At 39.8% G+C, this 22,389-nt stretch overlaps 2 protein-coding genes across 2 annotated transcripts; both read left to right on the forward strand.

Annotated features, from left to right (window-relative positions):
- The first annotated feature begins 4,236 nt into the window (after positions 1 to 4,236).
- LOC133960684 (N-acylethanolamine-hydrolyzing acid amidase-like) lies at positions 4,237 to 8,667 on the forward strand. Its single transcript, XM_062395480.1, has 11 exons — positions 4,237 to 4,488; positions 5,465 to 5,629; positions 5,737 to 5,860; positions 6,160 to 6,250; positions 6,339 to 6,424; positions 6,531 to 6,703; positions 7,361 to 7,423; positions 7,524 to 7,590; positions 7,693 to 7,721; positions 7,979 to 8,048; positions 8,444 to 8,667. Exons 1-11 carry the CDS (start codon positions 4,307 to 4,309, stop codon positions 8,462 to 8,464), a joined length of 1,071 nt encoding a protein of 356 aa, XP_062251464.1. The 5' UTR covers positions 4,237 to 4,306; the 3' UTR covers positions 8,465 to 8,667.
- A 1,492-nt stretch (positions 8,668 to 10,159) lies between these two features.
- On the forward strand, positions 10,160 to 17,034 carry arl8bb (ADP-ribosylation factor-like 8Bb). Its single transcript, XM_062395491.1, has 7 exons — positions 10,160 to 10,371; positions 12,323 to 12,403; positions 12,619 to 12,692; positions 12,947 to 13,040; positions 13,835 to 13,902; positions 14,184 to 14,254; positions 15,135 to 17,034. Exons 1-7 carry the CDS (start codon positions 10,180 to 10,182, stop codon positions 15,182 to 15,184), a joined length of 630 nt encoding a protein of 209 aa, XP_062251475.1. The 5' UTR covers positions 10,160 to 10,179; the 3' UTR covers positions 15,185 to 17,034.
- Positions 17,035 to 22,389: the final 5,355 nt, after the last annotated feature.

The raw sequence follows: 22,389 nt of genomic DNA on the forward strand, positions 1-22,389 counted from the left end.
AGCTGCACTGCACTCAGCTGCTGTTTTCCCACCAGTGAGACTGGTTTGTTAGAGCCCATAACCAGACCATAAATCAAGCTTCTTCATAGTTGTTTTGAGTGTGTTCAATACAATAGAGATTGAACAGGACATCCGACTTTAAAGCTGATCTTTTCAGTGTACTAATTTCCCACAAATATATGTTGTTGCATTTTGTTAGAAATAATTATAATAATTATAGTAAGTATAATTGTTGTAATTATTATTATTATAATTGTTATTTCTATTATAATTTCACAGAGTCTTTCTTAACACCCAAGGAATATATATATATTATAAAATAAACACATCAACAGTTAAAGTAAGACTAAATGTTAGTATTTCACTTCTGTAACTGCAACAAAACCTTGTTTAGACTAGAATGCTACCACACAAAAAAAAGGATTTCAACTAGACACGTCACACGAGAAGACTTCACTTCTCTCACTCTTGTTGTTCTGGGTTTGCAGCCTCATGGTTGAATGCACTTATTGTAAGTCACTTTGGATAAAAGCGTCAGCTAAATGAAACGTAATGTAGTATCAGATTAGGAGACACGAACACCTTTAAACACAACATATGTGACACAAGAATAGTTGAAAGTACATGCAAAGTTAAAATCAGGTTTCGAGCCACATTTGTGAACAAGAACAAGACAAAATAACAACACATTCAAGTCACACATGAGTTAGGGAAAGTTAAACCAAAGGTTCACCATGTATTAGTCGGGGGACATGTTATGCAGGGTAGACTGATACCAACCCTGTGTTTTGCTTTGTAATGTGTTAGGAGAGGTGGCAGAGTCGTGGTTCAGAGCCTCTAAAGGCTCAGTCTGATAGAAACTCACTGTGGAACACATGGAATTGGGATTTTGTCAAGTATTCTTTGTTGGACCGGAAGCTGGATGAGATGTGTGATGTGGTCTCTCCATTTGGTGTGGTGGATGATCCTCGTGGTTTGGAGTCATTTAGTGAAAGTCAATAATTGATATTACAATAGATCATTTGTGAAAGGGATTGCATAGTGGCAATCTCATATAATATATTCAACCACCTCTTTAGTTCCTCTTGGCTCTATGAGGCACTGGCTTTCACTTCGTTGTTCTGTGTTTCACTGCTCGGGAACTCTACAAACCTCTGTTAGTCTTGTTTCCTCCTGCTGCAGACAGCCGAGGAAACCCAGCCGGTTAACTCCATACCCAATACCACACAGCGAACAGACAGTGTCAGCAACAAGCAGGTGAACATTTAACAGCTCAAGAGACAGATATTTCTCTCAGGGGGTTGGTGGAATCATGGACGGAAATGAACGCCACTCTAAATGGGTGCTAATGAGTCCTGTATTGGCTTGATGTATATATAAGTCCCTCTTTACAAAAAAGTTCAACTCACAAGCATCGACGGTGAAAACATGTCAGTGTATTGTTTACAGCTGGTTTCTGCTGCCCCCAAGTGACTCAAATTGAGTATAGGTTGATTACTGACATGATGAGGCTGTTGCTTCCAGCCACAAGAATCTTTTTGTATCTTGAGAGTCACAGACACACTCAGTTGAGTTCCTGAAAATCGTTCCATGTCTTGAAAAATTGCTGGTCTCTGTATTTCATCAATCTAATGCTTATCCTTCTCAGGTGACAGGGGACTGGAGTCAACCAGCTGTCATTGTGTGGGAGGTGGGGTACATCCTGGACAGGTAGTGGGAATCCTCATGATCCCAAACCCTAAACCTAGTAGCTAAAGCTTCATTCATATTTATGTTTTTCATCAGCTTCACTTAGTTCACAGTCGTATCCTCCACCAACTGGCAGGATGTGGGCTTGCCTCGGCCTCACTGCTCTCACACTCAGAAAACAGTGACACCAGTGTAAACCAAGCAGTGAAAAAACATCATCATGAGACAAAGACCGCAAAAACCACAGAAATATGAAAGTATCAAAAAGAATGACTTTATTATTTAGCTGGCAAATGAATATCTAACTATGAACTGGGTGTCATTGAGGACCTAACTGGGATAAGTGTGGAACTGATATGCATGGACTAGGCCTCCAATGGTGACTGAGAACAGTGCATGGACTGTGGCAAGACAACAGCGAGAATTGTCATGGTTGGGAAGTTGATTTCTCATAAGTCTCAAAATACCTAATGAGCAACCATCAAAGAAAATGGTGACCTAAAGAGAAAGGTCGTAATGCACCCACCCATCCAGACACACAGAGGAAGGCAAGACAAGAAGACGTCAGTGGAACCAGATGCAGAATCTTCTGTCAATATAAATCAAAGATAAATCCATTTCAGCTTTAGGTGAGAAAGAGCACTGCTCATTTTATTAGAGGTTCAAATGTTATGTCACAACGGCCTTCCTGCATTGATTGACAGCCTCTTCCTCGCTGCTGGCAAGTTACTTTTGAATTGCGCATTAAAAAATTAGTTTTTCAAGTTAGTGAACGCAGGACAGTACACATTCATGCAGTGTAATGAACTTGTAAGTCATGTTGTGCCCTACATAAAGGCATTTTGGACATCTGTTTAATTTTGCATCGTGTGTGTGTGTGTGTGTTTGTGTGTATGTCCCTGTGAGTATGGGACAACCGGGTGGGGCAATAGGAAAACCACACCTCTGGTTTTGGCACGCAGTTGTGATCTAGTTAGCATATGAACAGCAGTGAAACCCTGGAGCTAGAACTTCTCTCACTTCCCCTATGGATGAAACCACAGAGCTTTGAAACAAAAAGTCACTCGTGATTGTCTGGTAGATCTGTTGATATTGCTACACTAGACCTTCATAATACAGACTTAAACAACCCCGTCCCATACAATAAAAGTAATGATCATTTATTAATATGAATTATTGGTAAGCCAAAAACACTGCAGTTACTGAAGACTATAAATAAATGAATGTGATGCTTGATTTTGTAAGTTGTATATATTCATGTCATTGTTATCCTGTTGGCTACACTATATCAATTACGTAAATATTCCTGCACTTGTTAAGTACAGTTCCATACGTATGACCTCTTATCTTCTCAGTGTTTTCACGTATAGCCTGACGTTTTTTGATAACTCTCTAATCTTTTAGACTGACTCTTGTGTATCGTACTTTTGTATTAGGGCTTCAAAGGTCAAAGTTATCCAAAGTTGAACCCCACATGCAGCCATGAGCCTGATCGCACCTCAGGGCCTAGTCACACAGACGCAATTTTACTAGCGAGGAGTGGAATAAACGATTAGTTTTATGTAGCGAATTAAATCGCTTGAAGTTTAACTTTAGTGTACTTTGACCCCAATTCTTTTTTCACATTAGCATATGAGTGACACATCGTAGCCTGTCGGTCGAAATCCTGGGGAGGAATTTCAAGATTTTGTGGCCAGGAGTTTGCAGTCTTAATCTGTGCCTGCTGGTTACTATGTCAGGTGTAACTATAGTGCTCTACTGTATGTCTGCATTAATTTCTTTGTGGAATCAAATACTACAACAGAGTGTTATTGTCAATTAAAGGGTAGAATATTGTTATACTTTAATTAAAAAACTAATAATGAAAAACGTTATCTTTTAGTACATCAGCACCACATAATCATTAGTATTGAGACTGAGAATAAAGTCATAATTAAATGAGAAAATGTCATAATATTAGGGGAATTAAGTCATAATCAAGATTAAAGTCGTGATTAATAATCAAGCCGTAGTTAAGAATAAAAAAGTAATCAAAAATAAAGTCGAAATTTGAGGAGAAAGCATTAATATTGCGAGAAGAAAGTTGTAACAAAGTTCTAACATTATGAAAATGCTCTTGCAATTAATTCAGAATATTGTGAGTTAGAATTACATAAACCCATACTACGTTTGTAATATTACAAGAATAAGGTTGTAACCATGTCATATGAGAATATAATCGTTATGATAATTAAGTTGTAATATTACTAGAATAAAGTAGTAATAAAGTATTAATAGTATGATAATGAAGTCATAATAATATTGAAATCATAATAATAACAAAAGTTTTAACAGAGTCGTGATATTATCAAATAAAGTCATTGTATAGTAATATTAACCTCCTCCTTCTCTAGAACAGACACAGCTTGAACACAACCAGCAACAAAATAAATGTTCTTGTTGCATTTAAAATAAAAGGTCTCCTGATGAAGATTCACTGAATAACCTGTTTGGTAAACTACAAGACCCAGCTTTTATTGTGAAAGTCCCTGAGCGGAAGTGGCCCGGACTTCTTTCCTTATATACAGACCTAAGGAAAGTGTCGGCAGTTCAGACTGCGGAACTCATTCGGGGCATAATGGTTCAGTGTGCGCTGCTGCTGCTGGGACTCGTGCCGGTGCTGGCGGTGCTGTGCCGGGCAGAGCTCGCTCCTCCCACCCTGAACATCAGCCTGGATGCAGATCCAGAGGTGCGCTGGAAACCTCTACTCACCGTGTTCGACAAAGAGTTCCTGCAGGAAGCTGGAGCTCAGGTCATCGAGTAAGTTCTACTGTTCTCACACGACCACCAAGTTTGTCACACGTTAGAAAGGAAATGGTTAATACTGTAAAATACTCTATTGCACTGTAATGACAGGTTTATCTAAGGTTTCACTTTCTGTTACATTGTCATTAATGATTAGTCATTATAATGCGGGCAGATAAACACCAGGGAAGGAAACCACAAACATTTGAACACTCCAAACATTTACTTCAAGGGACAGTTCAATCAAAAATGCAAAAACAGAAAACAAACCAGGAAAGGCTGCTATACTTCCCCTGTGGTGGTATCCAAGTCATTCAAATTCTGCTCGAAACAGCTTAATTTACACATGTTTTAAGCCTAAATGTCCATGTTTAACCCAAATACTGGTGTAAATCTACTCGTTTTGAGTGGAATTTGAATGTAGGGGCCTACAGACACTTGGACGACCCCACAGGAGCAGTATACTGGAGGCTTTTCATGTTTGTTTCTGTTGTTTTTCACACGTTTGAAGAAGTGGTCCACAGTTACCTCAATTGTATCAGATTTTTTGCTGAATCACTTTTGACCCCTGAGTCCCCTGAAGTGTTTTTTTGGACTCAATCACTTCACACCTCCCCCATCGTCATAGTGGTGAGGAGATAATTAGATTAGTCTTTGGGTGAACCATCCCTTTAATATAAACACATCATAATACAATATATTTGAATTATAAAGTGCTTGTAACACTGCTCAAAGACTTTTAATACAGGTTCTAAACCAGAGAAATCAAATAAAACTAATCACTAGAAATATATAATACATATAATTGATCACACATTAACAACAGTTGCGAAGTAAGGTGGGTTTAAAAGGATACATTTTTTTCTTAAGGTATACCAGGGTTTAATCATTGGGTAAACTCACTTCTAATAGAGTTATAAATCCTACCTTTGCTGACAGTGATTATCCACCAATGTTTCTGTCTTTTAATAAATTATTTATTTTCTGTAAGCTCTACAGTTCCAAAATGGGTGCATCATGCGATTGCCCCTGTGGTGTTGGCCTTGGAGAAGTACGTCCCTCAGCCTTACGCCGGGGAGATCCGCGGCATGGCCTCCCTGTTCGGGGGAAGCATCTCGGACGTCATTATTCTCAACTTCGCCTATGAAATATCTGCGTAAGTATAGCGTTAAATCGACCACGGCCTTTGCAGCTGAATTGTCTGAGTGTGCAGGATGAAGCAATAGGCCACTAATGCAAACACAACTCATGTGCGTCTCCTAGATTTTGCACCAGCATCGTCGCTCAGGACAAAAGTGGGAACGTGTTCCACGGCAGGAATCTCGACTATCCACATCCTGTTCTGAGGAATCTGACCATCAACGTAGATTTCCTCAAGAATGGAGAGGTACAGTATTTATTCCAAAGATTTATATGTACAGTATGTGAATTTAGTGGAAAGGGATCTATTGGCGGAACTGAATATAAAATAATACTAGTTATGTTTTCACTAGTGTTTTTTTATCTAAATTGTAGAAATTATTGTTTTAGTTACGCTAGAATGGGCCCTATATATTTAAATAGTGTATATTTACATCAGGAGCGGGTCCTTTCTTCAGAGGGCGCCACGTTTTTTACAGTAGCCCAAACTGGACAAACTAAACACACTGTAAATAGATGGATAGAGTAAATATACATTTTGTTCAGGTGCAGTACCAGGGAACTTCTTTTGCGGGCTATGTCGGCCTGTGGACGGGACAGAGTCCTAACAAGTTTACCGTCTCCGGAGACGAGCGAAGTGAGCCCACACCTCCTCTCAGCAGTCAAGTTTGTCCAATAGTCCTCCTCTTGTATTTGTTTGCATTGTTTTTGTTTGTTACCCTCAGACACTAAACACTGGTACAACTGGTGGAAGAATATTGTATCCGCTTTCCTCTTGGGGCGGTCCCCAGTCAGCTGGTTGGTGAGGGAGGTGAGTGTGTTATGACTTATAAGCGTAATGAGGACGTTTTTTGTGGGAAGTGGAAAGTGAACACTTTCACAGGGAAGTGAATGAATTGGGTTTGTGACCTATGCAGACACTGGACGGAGCAGAGGACTTCCAAGATGCAGTGATGCGTCTTTCTAAAATCCCCATCATCACTGGGGTGTACTACATCGTGGGTGGAGTACGACCCGGGGAAGGGGTCGTCATCACCAGAGATCGGGCGGGCCCCGCTGATATCTGGCCCCTGGATCCCATTAACGCGAGGTAGGCTAAGTACAAGATCTGAGGGGACTCTTATGACCTGTCCACACTATTGCATTCATTTCACAATCTTAAGTTACTACAACAGAGATTTTCAAAAGCGTTGTGTCCTGTTCATCAGTGTGCAGACGATGTCACATCTCACTTCACGCCCACTGTTTGTAAAATGAGCATGTGCCGGAAACAATGGCCATTATTTTGGACCATGTTACCTCAGCGTTCTTCTTTGGTATTTGACGGATTGTTGATGTTGCCGGTATCGCCACCTATTGGCCCGGCTCGCTGTGGCCTGACGATTGTTTCAATTGCTTAACATATCGATGAAATGACATGCCAAGTATGAAAAAATAACATTAGTAAAATTATGCATTCAAACTTAAACCACCTGCATAAACATTAATAAAGCAAATCAGTTTAATTTAATAACAAATATTGACTTCATTGCAGATAAACCAGGTTGACATAGTTCATCCTACCTACCCCTTCCCGACATGCTTATTTGAATTGTTTTGAGTTTTCATCTGGACAGAGATATTTTGTCAAACGAGGGTCGTTTAGATACAGAACACATCTCTGCAAAAATGAAATCTTCAGTTGTGTAAATGAGTTGTTTGATTCCACAAGTGGAACTGAACATTGCATGGTGTGTTCCTGTTCTAGATGGTTCAGAGTGGAAACCAACTTCGACCACTGGCTTCCTCCCCCAGCCAGGGACCATCGGAGGTGAGTCATGTCCATAGACTGGTCATGTCACATGACGAACACATCCATCGTTGTTGTTACTGTTATACTTAACATCTGCTGCTGTGTGTTAATCTCTCAGAGAAGTCGCCAACAAAGCACTGAACGCTACTGGCCAGGACCAAATAAACCTGGAGACACTTTATCAGGTAAGTGTGGGCCAAAGTCCACATGAGACGAGGAGACAACATATAGTGCACATTTTTAAAAAGAGAAGAAAGAGACTATATTTATGTGTGTCATCCCCCCAGGTTTTGTCGCTGTCTCCAGTTTGTAATGGGTAAGTGCTCTCCATTTAAGAAGGAAGTTATCTATTTATGTTCAAATTTTATTTGCTCCAAGAATCACATGACTGTTCAGATCCCTTGCCCTCCCCCTCACCAATCATCCAATAGTCAATAGGCCTTTGTTTGACACAATAGTTCAGCAGTTGAGTGTTTCAGTTGGCTGATTAAGTTATTGAGGACGTGCTTCACAGTCATTGTAAGAAACCTTTACAGAGCTTGTGTTGATAACGTTTATGCATCTGTCTCCCAGAATTACCATTTACACAACAACAATGAGTGCAGCACATCCTGACGTGTACAGGTCACTCATCAGGCAAGAGGTAAGATCACATATTACATGTATATCCATTTGTTTTAGGGCTGGATGATGTGGCCAAAAATTATATCTAAATAATTAAATAAAAATAATTAAGTAAAAAATCTTAGTCAATATTCATTATGCTCATTTCACGTTTTGCTGCTGAGTGAGGGACGTGGTTTTAAACTCTTCTTTATGAATAGTTAATGATAATAATAATGATAAAACTTGATTAACTTAAATAGATGTATATTTGACTTGTGTTATGAGGCCATTGATGATAATTGTATTGCTTTAATTATTGATAGGGCTTTATTTCCCAGTCCTAGTTTGTTGGACTCTTCATTTCTCTCTCAGTCATTTTATAACAAGAAAGGAAGTTATGATAATGACTCATCCTTTCTAATCTTTTTCTAGAGCTGTCGTGAGATGGACTGAACTTGCTGCAATCAACAACACTAATTTTTTTATTGTGTATCCGCACTACACAACTTTTCAATATGCACAACATTTTAATATGCACATTCACAATTTATATATATATATATATATATATACATAGAGAGAGATGTGATTAGAAGGGAATTTGACATGTGTGAATGTGATTTATATGTCAAGCTTAATAAAGTTTTGAATACTGACATGTTTGTCATAATCTGTATTGTGAGCAGAGGGTCATTTCTGGAGTATGGAAAGTAAATAAAAGAGGGAATTAACTCATTCATAATAAACCCCATCAATTAAATGTTTGTACGACAATACAGGCAGAGACTCCCTCTGCCTGTATTTTCTAATTCTGGTATCTCAGAACACTGTACCACAAACTCCACCCGAGTTGTTGAGGATGTAACCAGCTAAACCCATTACCCATGTTTTTTTATCAGCTACCATGGCCCTCATACAATGTCATAAACGAGAAAAGAGCCCCAACCATCCTATTCATTTATAAAGATTCAAATCTTTCACAATGTTTGTGTTTATGAAGACAACGAAAACAAGCTAATTTGATTGTGTGTCTCGAGCCTGAAGCTAAAGTGGGCAGCAATAAAGGAAAGTGAACCATCTGCATTTATGCAACACATTCCTGCTTCAGTGTAATGCAAATTTAAACAGGAAAGAAATGGTTTCAGGTCATCTGAAATGACCTTTTTTACTACTGCCAAGGAAGGTATGTTTTCACCTCTGTCTGTTGGTTGGTTGGTTGGTTTGTTTTTACGATAACACAAATAACGCTTGGTGGAAGTAGGAGGTTTGGGTCGTGGAAGAACCTTTTAAATTGAGATATGGATCTTGATCGGGGCAGATAAAGGAATGTTTGTTTCACTTTCTTTAACTTAAAGAAGCTTAGCGAGATAAGGCATTTTTTAACATTTGACAATCTTTTCTGGGTATAATTCATGGGAAAAAAATCTGGCGTGGTATATAAAACATATATTTCAACATTTTAACAGCTGAATAGGTAAAAAGCGACTCTGACAGCTGAAGTGGAGAACCGGGAGCTACTTTAGTAACTATTTTTACTCAACATTGATAACAGATCTGATATTAAGGGACTGAAGGAATATGGTATAGCGTAAATCATCCCCCTTCTGCATTTACACTTAATATTTTTACACTCCCATATTTAGTTTAAGAGCCAGCTGGTTCAAGAATTCCTATCCTATTTTACAGGTTCAGTATGTAGAATTTATAGACATCTAGTGGGGAAGTTTGCATTTTGCAGCTGAATACCCCTCACATCCCCCTCCACTTCCAAACATGAAACAGAACCTGTCGTAGCCTTCAGTTGCCATAAAAATTCAAAAGTGTTTAGTTTGTCCCATTGGGCTACTGTAAAAAACATGGCGGCCTCTGCAGAGTGGACCAGCTCCCGATGTAAATATAAAGTATTGAAATATAAAGGCCCCATTCTAAGGTAAAGAAAGCAACAATCCATACAGTGGAGATGACCAGTACACTAGTGAGAACATCACTAGGATGATTTTATACTCAATTTCTGCCACTAGATTCCTTTCACCTGAATCGTACACACTGGACCTTTAAATGCTTGTCTGTCGTTCACATGAATCAACAGTAGAGGTCAGCAATACGCCGGTGCAGTGTCTCATGTGCCAACCCTCAGGGAAGAGAAGAAGGCAGCAGCAGCAGATCACATGACACTTCCTGTGAGGACACTTCATAACACAACTGACACACATCAGCAGCCCGCTGTGTCATCCAACATGCTGGCGCTCATCAACAGGCTCCTGGACTGGTTCAGGACGCTCTTCTGGAAGGAGGAGATGGAGCTCACGCTGGTGGGACTGCAGTACTCCGGGAAAACCACATTCGTCAACGTGATTGCGGTAAGTAGCTAGCAGACAGGCGGAGTCGGTCCGGGCTACTACCTGGAAGCGGCTGTATTTGGACGTGTTACATATTCGAAAGAGTTAGTTCGAAGAGTCAGGGACGTGGCTAACGCCTGGGTCGTTGTGGTGCTTCATTAACATCACATGATGATGTGTTACATTAACATCACATGATGATGTGTTAGCAACACTGCTAGCTCAGCTGTTGTTGGGCTAAAGCTACAATGACGAAGTTGCTGGCGTGACTGTGCGCGTGCACATGAAAGTAGTCATGTGAAGTGACGCGGCTGTGGTTGTAAACATCAGCAAAAATAGTGACAAACTACATTTAGTAAACAACCTATTGGTCTTATTTACGTCATCTAGCAGCATGGGTGGCCTGGGGCCACTGTATGGCCTCTTTATATGTATATCAATGTTTATCTATATATATTGATCAAGCCGTTGAGATTGGCCTTTACATTTGTGTATATATATATATATACTTGTATATGTCTGTATGTGTATATTTATAACTATTTATTATATGTCAAACCTGTATGGCAGAGTTTAGTTTTCAGTTTTCTATAGCTATATATCTGTGTCTTGTTTAGCTTTGCCTTTCAGTATATATGTCTTTATCTTATCGATCTCAAACCATAAAGCAGAGAGCTCTCTCTCTCTCTCTCTCTCTCTCTCTCTCTCTCTCTCTCTCTCTCTCTCTCTCATATATATGTATCTCTATATACCCTATTGTCGACCAAGCCTATGTGGCAGTGCTTAGTTTAGCATATATCGATATCTTGAACTATATCTAATTGTATGTCAAGCCTATATAACAGAGTTAGGTTTTGCTGCTGGCTCTTGTTATGCTCCGTCTGTGGACAGATCTACAGTTATGGAACTCTGTCTGTCCTGTTAGATGTTAAAACTTCAATATTTCTTCTTCTAGTTGATGTTTTTATGTCCTGAATGGTCTTGGCTGGGTGAGGGTCCAATTAGTCCACTGTTGTTGTGTCTGTCCTGACAGTCCACTCTGTGTCAAAAGGTGAGGCCAGGTATTAGGTCACAGTTCTGTAGACGCTCCCTTTCCTGGATTTGTCATAACACTCAGTGTTTCCCAGCCTGTGTTGTGTTCATATCAGGTGATCTGCAGAGAGGTGTGAATAAAGCTGCTTTCTCTTTCTCACACACACACACACACACACACACATACACACACACCCTCTGAAAGGCTGCTCAACTAGGCCACATCCAAGCCACATTACCAAGGCTTTGTAGAGTGATTGATCTTTTCATAGTTTGTTTTTCAAATAGTTGACCTTACTAATAAGACTGGAAATGATGCATATCTATAGATGACACATCTTAAGGATAAATACCTGTTTTCTTTGCACCTCGAACTTCTCGAGTGATTCTTCAGAGCCCCTGCTGGTTGTAGAGTTGCTGAGTGGAAGCTGATGCATAGATGCATCATCTTAGCAGCATGAATCATAGAGTGAAATGGCAAGTGTGAGTCTTTGAGTAGCTCATATTGTCCCATGATCAGATTAATTTCTTGTAGCCCCGATGCACAGAAGGGATTCACATTCTCCAGACATCTCATGTGACCTGAATGAGATGAAACCAAACTGACCTTAATACATGTCAACAGTTTTTGATTTGGTGTGACAGCTAGTGTGTGGAGGCCTTAAGTCTTCAGGTTGTCTGTCCCATACAAATGTTTATTTGGTTCGCAAATGAACTGATCTCGAATTTTGTGGTTGAATGTCAAAGTTCAAGGTCCCTGGCCTCACAGTGGCCTTTGGAATGTGCGGTTTCTAGTAAGCCTTTAGGGAATCTCAGACCTTTGGAAAAAAACGATCTAGACTGAAACTGCACTTATTGGCAGAGGCATTCAACACGTGATGCATTTCTAGTTCTAACAATATAGCATGTAACATTTCCTCTTCACGTTTGTCTTGTGCAGTCAGGCCAGTTCAGCGAAGACATGATCCCCACAGTTGGTTTCAACATGCGGAAGGTCACCAAGGGCAACGTGACGATAAAGGTAGGCCGGCCAGTGTGCAGCTGGACGCTCTCCCTGCGCAACACAAATCAATTTCAAACTGGACCGGTGCCTGCAGAGAGCTACACACTCTGCACTCCGCTGCAGTAATTGTGCAATGATTAGTTTCTAAAAGGAACAAAATGGTGCACTGATGTTTTTTTTGTGTTCTGCTTTTGACTGCACTATTGACTCTGTGCTCTCTTTTTTTGCTTCAGATATGGGACATAGGTGGACAGCCCCGCTTCAGAAGCATGTGGGAGCGCTACTGCAGGGGAGTGAATGCAATTGTGTAAGTTTGTGATGCGGCATGTAGCACATGGCCATTGTGCGGTGAACCTGACCGAACAGGAAACAAAAATCTCTGCCTAATAACATGCACATTCATCCTGTTAATGTTTGGCTTGTTTCCGTATTGTCTCGTACAACAGTGTTTTTGACATAGTTGTAGATATTAGGTTGCTGTTAATACGTGACCAAAGTATTTCATTTGGCTTTTTGAAATACATGTGTCTGTTCTAAATAGTATAATTTTTATCTTTGCAGTTACATGGTGGACGCGGCAGATCGAGAGAAGATAGAAGCTTCCAGAAATGAACTGCACAACCTATTAGAAAAGCCACAACTACAGGGAATTCCTGTAAGAGACTACTTGTTGCTATTGGTCCTACAACTCGTGATGTTTCCGGCTCTTTGTGGTTGATCACATTGATTTCTGTTGATCTAGTGACTATCGGCACAAACTCATATTTAGTAATCTGTGCCACTAATGCAGTGACTCAGGCCGGATGATTTAACAGTGACTCAGGCCGGATGACTTAACAGTGACTCAGGCCTGATGACCCTTTACTCAGTGGTCATTTGAAGCCCAGATGGGATTTTAAAGTTAGGTTTCAACATCTAAGCCGACATGATAATTGACTTGACAGGGTTTAATGTGCTGAATCGATAAGAGACCAGCTGCTGTGACTTGACACCACTCTCTGGCATTTAAATTTGTCCTAACAGTAATAATCTATGAAGGGTGAATCCTGTGGGGGAAAATAATTATTTTTAGTTTGTGGTATCACAGTATGTGATGACTATGGTTAGGCTGAACAGATACTGGTGCTCTCTCTATATATCACAAAAATGTCAGAATAAGGTTTTTTCTGCGTCTAGAATTCGAGGTGACTGCCTCAATCAAATTTCAAATTCGCCGATAGTGATCAGGTTTTACTCACTATCTCACTCTCACTCACAGACTCAGCTGACGTCTCTGACCTGCCACAGTTTAAACCTATATTTGTTAAAAATGATGCCACAATATCAACATTGATCAGCACATAATGATCCTGACAGAGCCAGTAAAAACTGTAACTAACTCTAGTGATGACATTGGAACGTTGTCTGTGCTGGATGTTGAGCTCTTTCTCCCTTTTTCTTATTTTCCAGGTTCTAGTTCTGGGCAACAAACGAGACCTACCCAACGCATTTGATGAGAAGCAGCTCATTGAAAGAATGTGAGAAACTTGTACTCATATTGATAATCCAGGATAAGGATTTGGGTAATAACTTAAAGGAAACATGCGTAAAACCTCCATGTGCTATTTTCTTAGTATGACTAAGTTTATTTAGTCATGTGTATCACAATATCAAAGAGCGGGACATTATTCCCTGTGGTTCTGGAACGAGATGCTCATGTAATGCCCCAGCGTCCACGACTGAAAGGATTTTAGGCTCTTCAAAATAAGTGTCTTATCTCTAGAGTTTTGATTTTAATTCTATGTTTCCCACTTTGCAGGAACCTCTCTGCCATTCAGGACCGAGAGATCTGCTGCTACTCTGTCTCCTGCAAAGAGCAAGACAACATAGGTAAAATCTGAGTGAAGGTTTTTTAAGCAAGTTTACTTCAGTAACTCAAGCTTTTTTTTAAGGAAACATGAGGAATTTCTGTTTAGTTAAAGAAGTTTTAATTAGTTTGCCTTACGTTGACACACGTTGATACAGGGTTTCACCTTGGAACATTGATCACATGATCATATCAAATGTAAGGAGCAGTTTCACAATTTTTCTCACTGACAAAGTGTAAGGAGACAACTGATTGTGATACTTTTCTTATTGCCTCAAAAGAAACCACCTATCTGAAGTCATAGTTGGTGCTCCAGAGTTCAGCTGGTTAGTTTCACGATGCGTTTTGTACATTAATTCCCAATCAGGCAGTCTAATGCTTGTTGTGTTGCACCTTGCTTACAGGATGGTGTAAGTCAAAATGCTTTACTGATCAGCTAATACTACACAAATGTAAGAACATTTTTAATATACATAAAATGATGAAAATACCAATAAATAATACATGAAAATAGATAGATTACAGTGACAATAACATAATAGACGATATGAACTAAAACCCTGTAGAGCTTAACGACAATGAAAAAAACAATGGAGATAAAACATTGACGACACAAGGAAAGGTCACATTACTACCTTAGAATTTGAACCTGTCCTGATGAGGTAACAATCGACCTAATGCGTATAAATGTTAAATGGACACACATACAGAGATATGAGTCCTGCAGTGGCAGCGGGTTCGATTCCCTTTGCTGCACTTCTCTCTCAATTTCTCTTCCTCTTTCACTGTCCACTGTCCTCTAAATACAAATAAAAGTGGAAGAAACCAAAAGATATTTTTACAAATTAATATTATGTTCATTCTGAAGTCTCTAAATGTCCTAAATGTCTTTCCTGCCTGCAGATATCACACTGCAGTGGCTCATCCAGCACTCAAAGTCCAGGAGAAGCTGAAAGTGACGCTGTCCCCAGTCGCAGCTCTGGCCTCAGCCCTCTAGTCACGGGTCCTCGACAGTCATCCCCTCCACTGTCCCCGTGAAGTAATCCAGCTCTCTCGCTCTCTCTCCGCTCACTACTGTCACCGCCTGCACCACCCAGTACACTACCATAGCTGTGTCTCCCCCTGTACAGCACTACCAACCCTCCCGACTATCTGGAGTCACGAAAAGTTGTCTCTGTACTGTGCTAGAAGGTGGATTGTCCACACCCATCATGCCTTATTGCATCATTACGGCCACGCTCTGTGTCTGGACATCACAGAGTTTGTCTTTATTTTTCTTTCTATTTCCTTTTTTCCCAAATGGCTTCTGTTTCCGTCGACAAAGGAAGGTAATGATGTTGCTGTGCACTTTTCCACAGCTCGAGTGGAGCTCCTCCAATCACACAGTCCAACATCTGTTAAGCTGCCTGTCAACATTTGGTTGTTTACATTTAGACATTTTGCGATTGTAGTTTCTAAACGGTTAATTGCCAAAACGACGATGGTTTCTCGCGGTAATGCCTTCAATTCCTGATAAACCCTCTGTTATGTAGCCGGCATGGCATATGGAAGTATCCATTTAAATAAGTGACTTAAGTCAAAGTTTACACACAACATAAAGATCAATGGAAGGTGAGACTGTGAGTGGTTGTTGTGTCTGAGACAGAAATCTTATAACAGATCAGCAGATGTTTAAGTGCCTTTGACTGAATGAGTGTCCCAATCAGACAGATATGGCCCAAGGCAACTTCTAAGTCATATATAAATAAAACAAAACACTTGGTACAGACCACGTAATCCCTTGATTACACTTAACACCACCTCTAGACAATCTCATTTTATGTTTTCTAATCATATAAACACATAATGATGTCTGAGAATAGACCCGACTGTACCCACGGTGGAAAATGAGGAATTATGACGTGAACGTGCGATGAAATAAGAAAATGTTACATTTTGTGTGGTTGATTTTTAATTGTTGTTTCACTTGTAGCCTGTGACATGTGGGCTGACGCTTGCTTGCACTTCTCAGGTTGATTTCAAATTGTCTGAAAGCTGTATGGGTGTGTGTGTCTGTGTCATAATCCCTACTGTGTTCTGGTTGGACAGCAGAAAGCCAGTGTTAGTCACGACGACGACGGGACAGTCCTTCAGTTCAAAGTGCTGGATGCTTGATATCCGCCACGCCTTGCCACGCCCCCGTCTGGAGCCTGATGTCTTTTTTGTACAAGTCTTCGCCGTCCCGGGACGACGCTTCGCTCCTCTTAAAGCGACGTATTGATTGACTCTTCATTTCTTTTGTTCCGCGACAAGACAATGATTTCTCCCAGATGCGACCACTTTACATTTATCTGCCCCTTGCTTGGCCAGTGCATCTTGATCTGTTAATTTAGTGTGTGTCACCAGATGGGGGTGAGGTATCCCTTCTGCTTCAATGCTATATGTAGGCCTACATGGCTTACGTGTTTCACTGCAATGTTTGTTCTACAGATCCATCGCACACTCTGTCATCACACATGTTGTGCTATGTCTTTCTGTGATCGTCGTAATCCTAGATGTCCACTGTTGGGACCACAGCAGCAGTGAGGGGCTGTAGAATTGGGTGACTGTGTGGGTAATCTTGGGAAAGCTTTGTTACCTGTGTAGTAATAATAATGATAATATAGCCTATTTGCAATTTGTATGTGCATGTGCTGAACCTATCCACATTCAATTGCAGACTTTGTAAATAAGAAGTTAGCATTTGTATTCCAACAAATGCGCCTATAGATGTTATGCATTCTCTTCCTGTGATTGCTAATAAATTTGTTTTTATTTTTAAGGATGTCGAGCGCTGTGTCCACATTTCTTAGTAAGTTTTCAGTATGTTTGTCACCACTAGGTGGAGGCAGAGGACTTTGGAAGGATAATAGTCAAAGCGAGCTTTAAGATATTTTGAGACGATAGCTCACAAGATGTACCTTCTTTTGGTGAATTGTGAATATGTTTTCTAATATATATATTTATGTATATATACACATTTGTGATTGATTGTTGTGATTAGGGTAGGGTAGATGTGAATGTGTTTTTCAGGTACTATTGTTGTGGGGACCTAAATATGTTTGCACAGTCACACTATGAGGACTTCCTTATGGGGATAAAATACATTCACCATAACGTAAATCGTTAAGGTCAAGCTTAAGTTTAGGTTAAGTTTAGAGCTAGGATTCAAGGTATTAACTGGTTAAGATGAGAGTAAATGTCCTGGAAATCCATGTAAGTCAATGTAACGCCCTTTAAAGTCATGGAAACACGACTGTGTGTGTTTGTGCGTGTCTGAAAGAGGTGTATAATTTACCAGGTCTAAATGAGCAGGATACATTGCAGGTCTTGACTTAGAACCTCATAACCCACTTCATTCAACAGATCCCATGGCCGGCAGCCCACCTGCACCCACAATGCACTTGTTTGTTGTAATTTCCATATTGCACAGACCTAACTTCCATCGTGGATAGATGAGGCTCTGAATTTTCCATTAAGCAGCTATTGTTGCTCACAGAGCTCGTTATAGATGATTAACACCTCTTAAGTGTTTCTTGGCAGAAAAACAAGTCTGTTACTCAGAGAAGTGTAACTGTGCTAATGATAAAACAAGTGCGGGGAGTATGTGGCAAACTCGGGGGGGCTATAAAGCAAAGTGTGTTCTCACAGCTGGAGCTGCACAGAGCTGTCGGAGAGCGGGCCTGTGCTGTTAAAGCAGGAACACCTTAATTAATCTAATATCTTAAACACAGCATTTAATGAACAGCTGCTGGACTTTATTGTTTGCCAGAGCGGTGGTTAAAAGGTGTGGACAGAGCGAGGTGTCGCCTGATGAACTCCATGGGTCAGTACAGACTGTTTGGGACTCTGTATGTGTGTGTGCTCTTGTACAGCTACCTTTGTGAGGACCGGTTTAAGTCTACAACCTACGGAGTGAGGACATTTAGGCAAAAGTGGACCTTTTGGCCTGTCCTCAGTTTGTGAACCCCCTTAAGGGACTGTTTGGGGGTTAAGACTTGGTTTTAAGTTTCGAATTAGGTTTAGTTCAGTTTAAGGGTTAGGGCTAGGCTAGGCATTAAGTTTGGATGGTTAGGGTAAGGGTAGAGGGAATGCATTATGTCAATGAGTGTCCTCATTTAGATAGCCGTGCAAACGTATGTGTGTGTGTGTGTGTGTGTGTGTTTTACAACTGCAGTGAACACAAAGAGATTAATTGTTGGTTAGGAGGTCATGGAGACGACCCGTAGGTGCGACATACTATTAATGTAGTTCCACTCCTTTACCGATGCTTTCATTGCGTAACACATCCAAGTGTTTAGGGTCCATCACCTGCCACGCATGCAAGTGTCCAAACTCTTCGGTCTGTCTTATAAATGTCACCATAGTTAAAAGAGCTGCTGTGAATTGAATCGTGTCATGATTCAAGCTCTCATAGCTTTCACCGCTGTGGCCTAGACCTCAATAAATCCTCTCCAGACACATGGATGTCTTAAATAATGACATTCAACACTGCTGTTCGTAGTGAATCACATCTATACAGCAGCATGGGTTGTTTTCATCCATCCAGCTTCCTGTCTGCAAACTGCCTCCCACTCTAATGCACGGAAACAGTTCCAGATTGTAGCTGCTGTCACTGCTATGGGTTCACTTCTCTGTCCGCAGCCCTCCACATTTAGTTTGAAACCTGAGATTTACTTTCACTCCGTTGTCTAGGCTCTGTAACAAGTGAATTCATTATATCTAAAATTTGCAGTACCATATTCCTTTTTCTAGTTGAGTAAGAGGAAATACTTGCTTTTACATATACTTAAAGTATTCAAAATAAAAGTACCTGCTGGGGGAAACCTATTCCCTAATTCAATGCTCTACTACGGGGCCAGGTCTATAGTCTGGTTTAGTAATAAGTAATACAGACTCAAATTAATGAAGAATGCTGCAGATGATGCTACTGAAAACACACGCTTATTCATGAATGAGTCTTTACTCTGGCCTCCTCTGAATTTATTTCAAGTATTTCTTCTTCACCAGTGGTACTGCTGCTGCAGGTTGTGTCTTAAGTATCCTGCCCTCTGTTTGGATCCAGACCTTGTTAATTTATCTTAATATTAAAAAAAACAACTAATAAAGTAGAAATTCAGGTATTTGTTTATATATATAGTGGAGTAAAAGTGAAAAGTACCTTGAAAATGAATCTAGTTAAGTACAGATACATGAAAAATAACAAAGTAAAAGTACTTTTTTATGTGTAGCCACTGTCCTATCCCTATCGAGGCTGAATGGATGGTTCAGGCAGATATTTAATAATAATTAGTGCAGCATTTAGATGTCTAAGTCATAATCTTTAATGATATGCAGCATTTGCTGTGCACCCACGAAGCAGCTCAGTAAATCTGTAAGCTGTGAACACGTGGCTGTAAAGGTGAAGGTCATTTCACGTCTGATTTACAGCATCTGCATCAGGGTTTGAAACGGCAGGATATTAAATCTGCAGCTCATCAGAATTACAAAGATGGAGCAATGATATAACATGAAATAAAGCATGAGAGGAGCTACTTTCTCCTCAATGTAGTTTATATGTTTTTTTCCGTAACTGTGTGCAACAAAATAAATAAAGTTTAATTCAGATGGATGTCAAGTGAACCCCCTTCTCTCTGATTGGACAAACCAAATCTTTAACATTAACGATACTACTACTAATAATAATAAAACAAAACAAAAAAAAAACTTTAATTATATAGCATATTTAAAACACAGTAACAAGGTGCTTGTTAAAAATGAAAAGTTGAACTGTTATAAAAGCAAACAACATGGAGCAAAGGCAACTTGAGCCTCACACAGCATTAGAGCACAGATACAAAAATACAAAATGTTACAGATTAGTTAAAACGAGTTGTTGATTCACTGCTGTTTGCCACTCTTTGTTCACATGGCTGGGAAGGTGACATCAGAGTCTGTCCACTGTCTTTAGTGACGCTAACTGTGGGGTAATTTGTCCTGGGATCTTAAAGCCTCAGTTTTATGAGACCTAAATAAGTTGTTCCAAAGTTGTTAAACTACAGGGTCGGGATTAGAGGTTTGGAGGCCCGGCAATGACAGGCATCTGCAAACACTTCATTCAGGTCCTCGTGTGGACCATAATTTTGTGCTAATCAGTGTGTGTGTGTGTGTGTGTGTCTGCGTGTGTGTGCATGTGTGTGTGTAATGTCCCGTGATTCATAAGGAGCTGCCTGGCACACATTGCCATCCGTTCCTGCTCTGCACCCTGTAAAAGACAGATGCTTACATGCACACACACTCTGGACCAACCCAGCTTAACAAGGCTCCGTAGACAAATTCACAGGTTCAGCCTGAAAGTTCACAGACATTTATAAGTGCAAGTATTGTTTCTTTATTTAATTTTAAATTAGCTGGACAATCAAAATATAATTAACAGTCAGCAAATAGTGTCTTATTTGTGAAATAATTAATTTATTAACAATTCATGTTTATCTCTTGATCAGTCTCTCATCTGCATGAAAATGGTATTTGAAAAAACTAAGATTTGAACATAAATGTTAAATATTACCATGTTAGCATTGTCAGTCTGAGCAGGTTACCTCACCGATATGAACATTTAGCAAAGCACTAGGCGGGATCACATGATTGGAATAAATAGATTTGTCCAATGATTAAGAGAAATTATCCTGTTTTTCATCTTTCATGTGCATTAGTGTACAGAATGTACTTGATCTAACTACTAATAAAGGAGAATGTTCTGGCATTTGATTTAGTTTCAGTTCACACCAGTAAACCAGTGTTTGTGAGGCAAAAGGGAAAGTTATTTTTTAGTTGCGAAAAAAGCATGACTTTCTCTTCTTTTTTTTGTGATTGTGGGAGCACAGAAAAGATGCTGAGACCTCCAAATGCAATAATTCCATTTCCACTCAGTGAGTGTAATCTTTCAGGTCCATTCTGTTATCCTGCGTCCTCCCTCAGATAGCCAGCTCCCCTGAGAACGCTTTCATACTCTCACCTCGCCGCCTCGCCTCCGAAACTCTCCCCTCCTCAGATTCCATTAAAAATCAGAACTTCAGCTCCTGGGGCTCTGATCAAAAAAGGGCAGCTAATGCATTTTTCCTGCATTTAGATTTTTTTCTTCTTTTTCTCCAATGTGCCTCATATTTACATATAGATTGAGTATTTATCAGTCTGCATTTTAAGGCCGATTCACTGTAGTCCACTTTATTAAACCATGTTGGATTTATGTATATTTAATGAAAAGTTGATGTAGGGAGTGTAATTCTTTGAACAAGGGAGTGTACTTGGCATGTGGTGTCGAATAGTAATGCAGCGGCTGTGAATAACTGAACTTGGGAGTTTTGAAATGTTTTGGCTATGGTTTGGTCAGTTGTGTGTCTATGCTGCCAAGCTATTATACATCATTCTGACCACTGTGTGCACACAAAATACACATATCAACACTTCATCAAACTCCTGGGAGGAGAGCCACTAACTTGTATTCATCATGGTCATACGTATATGTGAACGCCCCCCCTCTCGTGGTGCTCATGTAATCTGCCAGTTCATGAGTTGTGACATGTTTACAGACATTTTCTCAAATCCCAGAGGCAGAGATAGTTTATTTTAATTGGATAAGACAATATAAGGCAATTTTAGCAGATCAGAGATTTTCTACAGAAATGTATTTGTAAAAAGCTTTGTATTCCCCATAGATGGCCTCATCTTTTCCCTCAATCTTTATACCTTTGCTTTTCCTTTATTACATTGACGCTAACATTAGCGTCATTTGCTGTTGCCTAGTTAAGGTGTTCTGATGACTTAACTGGAATGGCAAGCTCAATTCACATTTTTATAAACTTTATCACATTTCATGGATGTTCTTTCCTCTTGTGGATCATTTTGTAACTTTTTTTAAGAAAAGTTCCATACAAATATAGACGAGTATGATCATGATTATTATGTTGATCATGATGATGATTATAATTATGTATTATAACTTCTGACAAGCTCACAACTTCCACTTAAAGGCAGCAAAGGTAACAGTGTTACTAGGATAAGAAATGTTATTAGTTGGTTTTTTTCAAACTGTATTGTTAATGTAGTTTTATTACATAATTAATATTATTAGGCATTGGCTTCCTGCCCAACACAGCCCACA

The sequence above is a fragment of the Platichthys flesus genome, chromosome 2 (assembly GCF_949316205.1).
Source record: "Platichthys flesus chromosome 2, fPlaFle2.1, whole genome shotgun sequence".
NCBI classification, from domain to species: domain Eukaryota; kingdom Metazoa; phylum Chordata; class Actinopteri; order Pleuronectiformes; family Pleuronectidae; genus Platichthys; species Platichthys flesus.

Bases quoted from the DNA above. Each gene is read 5' to 3' on its own strand.
- LOC133960684 (XM_062395480.1), top strand. From the start codon at position 4,307: ATGGTTCAGTGTGCGCTGCTGCTGCTGGGACTCGTGCCGGTGCTGGCG. The intron at 4,489-5,464 runs GTAAGTTCTACT...ATTTTCTGTAAG, and splicing joins GCTGGAGCTCAGGTCATCGA to CTCTACAGTTCCAAAATGGG. The intron at 5,630-5,736 runs GTAAGTATAGCG...TGCGTCTCCTAG, and splicing joins TTCGCCTATGAAATATCTGC to ATTTTGCACCAGCATCGTCG.
- arl8bb (XM_062395491.1), top strand. From the start codon at position 10,180: ATGACACTTCCTGTGAGGACACTTCATAACACAACTGACACACATCAG. The intron at 12,693-12,946 runs GTAAGTTTGTGA...TTATCTTTGCAG, and splicing joins AGGGGAGTGAATGCAATTGT to TTACATGGTGGACGCGGCAG. The intron at 13,041-13,834 runs GTAAGAGACTAC...CTTATTTTCCAG, and splicing joins CACAACTACAGGGAATTCCT to GTTCTAGTTCTGGGCAACAA.